This window comes from Phaseolus vulgaris, unplaced genomic scaffold (genome assembly GCF_000499845.2).
Source record: "Phaseolus vulgaris cultivar G19833 unplaced genomic scaffold, P. vulgaris v2.0 scaffold_20, whole genome shotgun sequence".
NCBI lineage: Eukaryota > Viridiplantae > Streptophyta > Magnoliopsida > Fabales > Fabaceae > Phaseolus > Phaseolus vulgaris.
In genome coordinates, this window is record NW_027174089.1 from 59336 (window position 1) to 68671 (window position 9336).

The 9336-nt window shown below is 45.0% G+C and overlaps 1 protein-coding gene across 1 annotated transcript; it reads left to right on the forward strand.

Moving 5' to 3' along the window:
* Nucleotides 1-322: 322 nt before the first annotated feature.
* On the forward strand, nucleotides 323-1039 carry LOC137817195 (uncharacterized). The gene has a single exon (XM_068620440.1). It carries the CDS (start codon nucleotides 323-325, stop codon nucleotides 1037-1039), a length of 717 nt encoding a protein of 238 aa, XP_068476541.1.
* The last annotated feature ends 8297 nt before the right edge of the window (nucleotides 1040-9336 follow it).

Below are 9336 nucleotides of genomic sequence, written 5' to 3' on the forward strand. Positions count from 1 at the left end.
TATATAAAGGGCACGAAGAGCCCTAGTAAGGTACACTTTTCATAGTTATACAGAGCACTAAACCCTTGTTGTTCTTGACGGCACACCCAGCTGTGAGCACAAGGCAATTAGGGCAACACAGTTCCACTCATGGAGATAATCATACAGTCTCTAGTCACTCTGGTGTTTCTCGCTAGCTGACTTGATCGTTGGAGTGCAAATGGCCGCGAGGGCGCCCCTTTATTCTTCTTTTTCAGGTACTCATAGACGAGGCAGAACGAAGGTGCCTAGCTCGTTAGAACAAGCCAAGCATAAAGACGACCCAGGTCAACCGGCCGGAACTATGCCAGAAGGCTCCGACAGGAAAGAGGGAATGCCCTTCTACTTGGGAGCCTTCTTGGCCGTGGCCCTTGATTGGAGTGCCCAAGCTAGAAACGCAACTTTGAACACACAAGCCCTCCAGGCCCTAGAAGCAAGAGTGGCCGCTCTGGAGAAGGAGAATAAAGCTCTGGGACGCCAAAATGAGGCTTACCAAGCCTCTCTGAAGTGGGCGCAAGAGGCCAAAGAGGAGGCTGAAAGGCAGCTGGGTGAGGCGATGGCATTTCAGGCTGACTTCTACGTTCGGGAAGTCTCTCTCCAGGTTCAAATAACGGAGCTCCAAAACATGGCCGAAGCCTCCGAAGAGCTTCAGAAAGACTTGGAGGATCAATGCTATGGGCAGGCTGAAAAACTGGAGTGGATGGAGGAGGAGATGGCTACCCAGGCCAAGACATTGGACCTTCTCCAGGTTGACCATGACAAACTGCAGATTGAGGTCAGCCGGCTCCGAGTGGAGAAGGAGGCTCTGGAAAAGCAGGTGGCTTCCGAGGACTCTACCATCGAGGAGTTGGAGAAGGACAAGAAGGCGCTCCTCGATGACATGGCCGGCACCTTCGAGGAGGGATTCAAGGAGGCTCTGGCCCATGCCGCTTGCAAGAACCCAGGAATCGACGTTTCTAATTGCGATTCCACCCACCATGTCGTTGATGGGCGCGTCGTGCCCCTTGAGTTAGATGATTGAAACGCTGACCCTCAACTGCCACCTTTACCTTTTGCGCTTTATATTTGTTCTTGCCAATCTCCGATAAATTTGTAAACCCTTTGAACTATTTGCACCTTTGTCGGAACCATGGGTTTTGTATGACAATTTTATACTTCTAAGGTATCGAGTTCTGTTTGCATGATATTTTTACCTTCGTTCTTCATTTTTGTGTACTTCAACTGCTTTGCCTATATTTTTACCCGTTTCTTTCGTTGTGTTGGGCAATCCTGTGCACCCGGTGCCTCACTTCTAACGTGCACCTCAAACCTGCTCAGCCTTCGTATCTGTGAGGCCTCTGCCTCGTGAAGGTGCTGGCCGCTCCGCCATCGCTGCGAACGCGAAGGTCGAGACCTGCTCTATGTCTTAAACACTTGGGACAAGGTCGTGCTTCAATGCCCACGCCCATGGAGAGGCCTGTCTAATCAGCGTCGTATCGTCCATGGAATGTCTTAAGCATCAAGGCGATCTATCCCTTAATTCTTGGTGCTTGGCGCCACGCCGGAGGAGAGGTCTGCTACAGCAGCGCTGTATCGTCCTCAGGGTGTCGAGAAACGCCCAGCACAGGGAAGGCTTGAAGCCCCCCCATGGGGTCGTTCCCTCCACGGTCTTTCCTTCCCATGGGTATCGGGGAGCAACCCTGCCGGTGGTTCACTTGGCCTCTGGCGATCCCGTCTCCCTCCATAGTCTTTCCTACCTGTGGGTATCGGGGAGGCGACGCCTCTGGTGAGTAGTTTTGACTTCTTCGATTTCGTCTCCCTCCGCAGTCTTTCCTACCTGTGGGTATCGGAGAGGCGACGCCGCTGATAACTTATACGGGCGACGCCCTCGGCGTCTCATACCGGCGACGCCTTCGTCGTCTTCTACTGGCGATGCCTTCAGTGTCTTCTACTGGCGACGCCTTCAATTTCTTATACTGGCGACGCCTTCCGTTTCTTAGCGATGCCTAGTGCGATCAATCTGTTGACTTTGACCTTGGCGTCGACTTTGACTTCGATTGTGGTTAACGCCTGGGGGTAGCGGAGAGCTCAGGGTCTCGCCCGCGCCATCCACGTGGCATTTCCCGTATGGCTGATGGGACGTTCCCTCACTTGACTTGATCCTGACATTTTCTGAGCTTCTGACAAGATGCTCCCATTCTCGGCGGCGCATCGTACCCTTGGGCATTCTGTCGACGCGACGTTTGTTGAGTGTTAACCAGTGGTGCCATGATCATCCTCTCATCGTCTGACACGTGGCTCGATCGCACGGTGCTCCCATTTGCGTCGCTTGGCGCTCTAACTGCAACATTTAGACTTTCAGAATCTTATACCTGCGTTTATGATCCCTGTGTTTCGCACCCTCCTTGCACCGCTACGCAGAGAGTTCCTTCTGCATTCCTTCTAGTTGGCGCTTTACCTCCCGTATTCCTAACGCGCCATTCTCCTTTGAACTCCCAGCTCTTTGCTCACCTCTTGTAGCGACATGTCTTCCCATGTTCCTCCCCCTGGGTTAGCCCCAAGGACCTGTAAGCATGGGCCTCGCGCAAGCTCCTTGATGAGTGCTCGTGCTTGCTTTCTACCAGGGCCATAAGGGAGCACAAAGGGGATTCGTGTTCCTACGATCATCGTGCCTTCGCTAGGAGGCATGATGACGACATCGCCATACTCCCTTGCACCTTGGAGGAGCCGGTGTGCGGGGACGAACGGGCCAACGACGGGGTCCCCTTCTTCTACTTCTACCAGGTGGTATTCAAGAGCATCGGCGTGCGCCTGCCCTTCTCCAGGTTTGAGAGGGAACTACTGACGGAGATTAACGCTGCTCCGGCCCAGTTGTATCCTAATAGTTGGGCTTTCGTCAAGGCTTTTGACATACTCTTCGGCTTTCTGGGGTGTGCGCCCTCGGTTGATATCTTTCTCCAATTTTTTGAGGTGAAGAGGCAAAGGAACAACCTCTGGGTGACCTTCAGTAATGTTCCTGGCAGGGTTCTCCTGACTCCTTTCCAAAACTCCTTCACAGGGTGGAAGGGTAGGTTTTTCAAAGTCCGTTGCTCCGATCTCGTGCCTTCCACCCTAGATGGTTTTCCCTTGTACTGGGTGAGGGAGACGAGAGCCCTGAAGTCCAAACCCTTCAAGAAACTCACCCCGAACGACCAGGTGGTTTGCCGGATCCTGGCTGAGGCAGGGGGTTTTGACTCCGCCACTCTGATTAGTTTGGAGTTCAACGCCGAAACCTTGGAGAAGTATATATGTACGATTAGAATCTTCTGCTCTCGATCTTTTCTAAATCTTTGCATGTTTTGCCTTGTGGTGTCTTCACCATGTTTGTTTCCCTTGGTGCAGGTTCAAAGATAAACCAGCAACGGAGGTCACAGCTTACCCAGGCACTGAGGACTGAGAGCGGAGCTTCGTCCTCCTCCCATCCCGACTCCGGAGGCCACTGAAAAGTGGTCTGTTTGTACTTTTTGTTTGAGCATAGGGCATGTACCTGTTCGCCTCATTTATCTCATTGACCTTTATCTCGAACTCTATTTGTAATATTAACTCTCTGGTGTCATGTTTTTGCTTTCTGTAACGCCGCTTCATTTTGGCACACCTTTGCCTACATTCGCTTCTTTTAACATAATGTGCACGTTATACTGTGCACGTTTCCTTCGTTATGTTTCTTGGCGACGCCTGCATCTGGCGACGCCCTTTTCTTCTTGGCGACGCCTGCTATTAGCGACGCGTATGCTTGGCGACGCCTGTCGCCTATTTCGAATCTTTGTCTTTTATCTTTTAACCCCCTGGCCTTGCACTTCGAGTGGAAAGAAGATAAAAACTGAGGCAAAGCTTTTCTTGAACTTCTCTTTCTTTTATTTGGGTGACCTCGTTAAAAAACCCCCGAGAGGGAAAAAGAGTGTCCCCTACAATAAAAATTTTACATGGTTGTTTACTTACACAGTTCAACTAAAATAAAACTTCAAATTGGCCGCATTCCAGCTGCGCGGAATGGGACCCCCCTCCAAAGTCTCTAAGTTGTATGAATCGTTCCCCTTAGCTTCGGTGATTCTGAAGAGTCCGGTCCACTTGGGAGACAATTTATTTTCTAGCTCATAGGGGTGAGCCTTCCTCATAACTAAGTTGCCAATCTGAAATTGTCGTGGCTTCACCTTAGAGCTATATTGTCGCTCTCCACCTTGAGCTAGACGCTCCTCCCTTAGCCCTAGACACTCTTGGTTTGGCTTTGGATGCTCATGTCTTGGCTTTTGTCTTTCTTGTGAAGTTGTGCTTGGCCCTCTTCCATCACAAATCCTTTTCAAGAGGGAGGGGATGATGGAAGAGGCCCAAGCCCATGATAGAAAAAGCCCAAGCCCAAGCCCAAATACAAGTTCAAGCTTTAACTCAAGCCCAACAAATAGAAGATATGGGCAAACTAAGCATCATTGGATGTCTTTCTTTTGTAATTACTTTTGAGTATTTTTAGTAGAACATAAAGGGAGGTGTAGATATAAATATAAGAGGTGCAAATGTATAAAGCTAAATCACACCTTCCATGTGACACAAAATAAGGTGTAGGTATAGATTTAGGAGGTGCCAAAAATAGAAACCAAGTCACACTTCCCTTGTGACTAGGAATTGGCTCCAAATTCAAATGCTTCTCATTTGAAATTCCCTCCACTTTCTTTTTAATTTCCAGCCCCCTAAACACTATAAATAAGAGGGCTGGGCTCATGTATTTGGAAGATTAATCAGAGTAAAGTTATGCTGCCAACATTGTGCCATACTTTGCTTTTCCCTAGTTTTTAGGATCTAATCTTCACCTTCATCACCTACCATAGGGCTGGCCGAACCTCCCTACTTCCATACACATCATGCACCTTCAAGATCACCATAGCTCCTAGGAGGATCTATGATGGAGATCAAGCTCAAGAGGACATGGAGGCCAATCAACAAGATCAAGAAGAGGTAGAGGCACAAATGGAGGACGCCCATGGAGGTCAAAGCCCACCTCAAAGGATTACAAGAAGCATGTTCAAAGCTTTAGGAGCTAGGGGACATTTATTTTCTCTTTTTGTAATTTCTTTAGTTGAAGGTGCTTAGAGGGAAACATTAGAAACCTCTTTTGTTATAGCATCTTTTAGGCTTTAGTTAGGAGCTTTAGGAGGGGGGTGTATTAGTAGATAGGTGTAGGAGTAGAATAGGAGGTGCCAAAGTGAAGGAAGAGGTCACACCTTCCTCATGCATAGGTTTAGGCGCCGGTTTTGAAGAAGTTTAGGAGGGAATTTTGAATTCTCTTAGCTTTGATTTTCAGCACCTTAGGCTATAAATAGAGGTGCTCTCCTTGTATTTTTCAGATTTGAATTTATCTAAAGAAACTATACTCAAAATTGGAGTGAGCATTGGAGAGCTTTTGAGCCTTCTTCTCTAGTCTTATCTTGAAGGATCATGGTTTCCTCAAGTGGCGGCTTGCACACTCATCTAGGAGCATCCATACTTCTAGTGGCGTGATCATCCAACCTTTCATCCATACTCAATTTCATCTTGAAAATACAAGGTATAGGCTCCTCTTTTTATAGGCTAAAGAGGACCAGATTTGATGACCTAAATGCTACACAAATGTAAGCCAAATGAAATGTAAAGAAGTGGCATATGGAGGCACATGGAGCACATGGCCCTCCAACTTACACATGGTCGAACTTTATTAGTGAAGGCTTCTAGAAACCTTTAGCTAATCAAGGTTAACAGTTGAACCAAGTGATATTCAATTTTTTGAAGAATCCAAATCCTTTGAAGGATGTTGAAGCCTCTGCTTTGCTGTGTGTTGTTGGGCTGGTTTAAGCTTTGTTCTGGGGTAGTTTAATATTGTAATCCACCCTTAGATTAAATCTCAAGCAATTAGCATCTCAATCTTTATCAAAGTAAAATGTTTTTTAAACTAAGTTGAAACAACCGATTGTTTTGTCGAAACAACCGATTGTTTATACTTAGGTGTTTTGAGAAAGTTTGAAAACTGTTTTTGAATGGTGAAATTTGTTAAGTAACAAAGCAACCGGTTGATTCGAGGAAACAATCGATTGTTTGTTTTGAAACCATAACAAAAAAACTGTTTTCTTTGACTGAGCTTTAAATGCTTTAACTGAATACGCTTCAGTCATTAAATGCTTTGACCAATCTATTTTAAATGCAATTAAGAGTTTGTTAAGATTTGATAACAAACTATATTCTTGAATATATTATGAAAAACTATTTTTAAGGATTAAGAATATTGAGACAAAGTTTTAGAACAAAGAGTTTTTCAAAGAGTTCTGAGATTGCTTAAGAGTTGAGAGATTGATCAAAGGTGCTGGAATAGGATTCTACTTGTATTGATTTCAGATATTCATCTGTAACAAGTGTAATCTTTGTAAACTGCTGAACAATTCGTTTGTGTGTTTTGCTGAGATTGGTTGTGTGTTCTTGAGGTGTTCAAGATCAGCAATCTTAGTGTTGGCCAAGGAGAGTGTGTTTCTTGAGGTTTTCAAGGTGGTTGTTGTGTAAGTGATCAAGGTGAGGTTGCTTAGTGGATATCCTCAGGGTTTCTGAGAAGACTGGATGTGGCTCTGGTTTGGAGTGAACCAGTACAAACAACTGTGTACAATCTCTCTATCCCTAACTTTTTAATTTCAGTTTGTTTGTTGTTTGCTGATATAAACAACCGATTGTTTCGACCGATTGTTTTTTCTAGTATTACAGTTTTTTCTTGCTGTTTTGGCTAACTGAATTGCTGAATCAATTGGTTTCTGAAATAAATTCATTCTAGCTCTGAAAAGTTTGTGAAAACCCCTTTAAACAATTCACCCCCCCCCCCTCTAGTTTAAAGCCATCTTTTCTAACAATTGGCATCAAGAGCTTGGTTCTTGTAAGTCATTCAAGTTGATCCTAAAATCTTTTAAAATGGCTAATAGACTACCGTTTGGGGAAGGTGCCTCAATAAACAGACCACCCTTGTTTTGTGGTTTGAATTACCAGTTTTGGAAAGTTAGAATGAAAATATTTATGGAATCTCTTGACAAAGGAATCTGGGATGCAATTGAAAATGGCCCTTTTATCCCAAAGTTTGTAAAAGATGGTTCTGTCATTGAGAAGTCATGGTCTCAATGGACTGATGCAGAAAGTAAAAAGGCCAAATTTGAATGCATTGCAAAAAATAATATAACCTCTGCTTTAAATTCTGATGAGTTTTTCAGGGTCTCACAATGCAAATCATCAAAAGAAATGTGGGATACTTTGGAAGTCACTCATGAAGGAACAAATGAGGTGAAAAGAGCTAGAAAGCATGCTCTCATCCAAGAGTATGAGATGTTTAGAATGCTTAAAGGAGAAACCATAGCTGAAGTGTAGAAAAGGTTTACACACATCATCAACCACCTTATGAGCCTATACAAGACGTTTGACAAAGAAGAGCTGAATATCATGATCTTGAAATGTCTTGATAGAGCATGGCAACCAAAGGTAACTGCCATTTCTGAATCCAAAGATCTAACATCATTAAGTGTTGCTTCTTTGTTTGGAAAGCTTAGGGAACATGAGCTAGAGATGAATAGACTCAATGTTCAAGAAAGTGAAGATAAGCACACAAGGAGCATAGCCTTGAAAGCATCCAAACATAAGGGAAAGCAAGATTCAAGTGATGATAGTGATGAGGAAAATCTTAGTTTGCTGTCAAGAAAATTCAGCAAATTTCTAAAGAGAAACCGCAACAAAGACAACAACAAGGATAGGTATGGAAACAAGAAACCCAATGAATTTAATTCAAATAACTATACTTGTTTTGGTTGTGGTGAGCAAGGTCACATAAAGGCAAATTGTCCCAACAAGAGCAAAGAGAAAAAGACAAGCTACAAGGAGAAGAAAGGCAAGACAAAAAGAGCCTACATTGCTTGGGATGAAAATGAGGTGTCATCATCAAGTTCTTCATCAAGTGAAGATGAAAAAGCCAACATATGCTTAGTAGCTGAGGATGATGATGATGATTCTTGCAGTTCAAGTGAGGTAAGTTCATGTGCTTCTTAAATGAACAAAACTATAGTGAATTACTTGAAGCTTTTCAAGAAACACATGATGAAGCTGAAGCTAATAGATTGGTTCTTTCTAACAACCGATTGAAAGATCTTAATAGTAGGCTTGAAAAGAAAGTTAAATCACTTGAAGAGGATCTGAGAAAAGCAAAAAGTGATTTTGAAAAACTGGAAAATCTTTTTAAAAATTCCTCTTGCAAGTGTGATACTCTCATTTGCACAAATTGTGAAAATCTTGAGAAAAAGGTTCACTATCTTGTTGAAACTGTGGACAAGCTTTCAAAAGGGAAATCAAACTTTGAGAATGTCTTGGCATCTCAAAGTTGTGTTTTTGGAAAGGCTGGTTTAGGCTTCAATCCACAGAACAAGCAAGATGGATTTTGATCCTGCCTGTTGACCAGAACGCTGGGAACTGCCTCGTCAAGGGATCGACGTGTGCACCGCTTCGAACCTCCGTTCCTCTTCGAGATCCACCTCAAGAACCTGCAAAGAAACAGAGCGGCGCCGCTGCGGCCGATCGCACTCCAACGCTCAAGTCAGTGACGGTATCACCAAATAATAAGAGAACAAGAACCGTGCAAATCCTCTCTCACAGTCAGCTCTAACTCGCAAGCGTAAAGTGTATAAACTGAACGTGCGTACCTCAGAAAGTTTGTTGAGAACTCTTATATACCTGGCTGTTTTCTCTCTCCTGGCAGTTACAGACTTGGACACGTGGCTCGCATCCAACTGTACACGTGCCATCATCTGGAGGCTCCTTGACTTGGCGCTGCTTCTACTCTCATTTTGGCCAAGTTACTTATGCGTGGTACTGCCCAGTGCATAGCTAACTTGGGAGTGCGATCTCTACTGGAACTGGCGAGTTAGGGGCCTTCATACACCTTCCCTGTGGTCTCGTCGGCCGCCTTCATGATCTGCTTCTTCTTCATCTTTGGCGATGTGCTTGCTCTGGCGATCTCCGATGACTAGGTCGCCTGAATCTACATCTGGCGACTTCATCTTTAACCTGGTGATCGCCGATTCTGGTAAGCTGGAAATCGGAACACGCCAATACAACAACTGGCGACTACACGAGCCCCCCGACTTCCTTCCCTTCTGCCAACCTGGCGCCTTGTCAACACGTCTATACTGTAGCAGGATGCCACGTCATCACACCCGACCACCAGGGCGGTACACAAGCCCCCCAGTCTTAAGCGAAGACTTTTCTAGCGAAAAGACTGAAATAGCCTACGTTAACACTGATCTACGTGGCACTGACGCA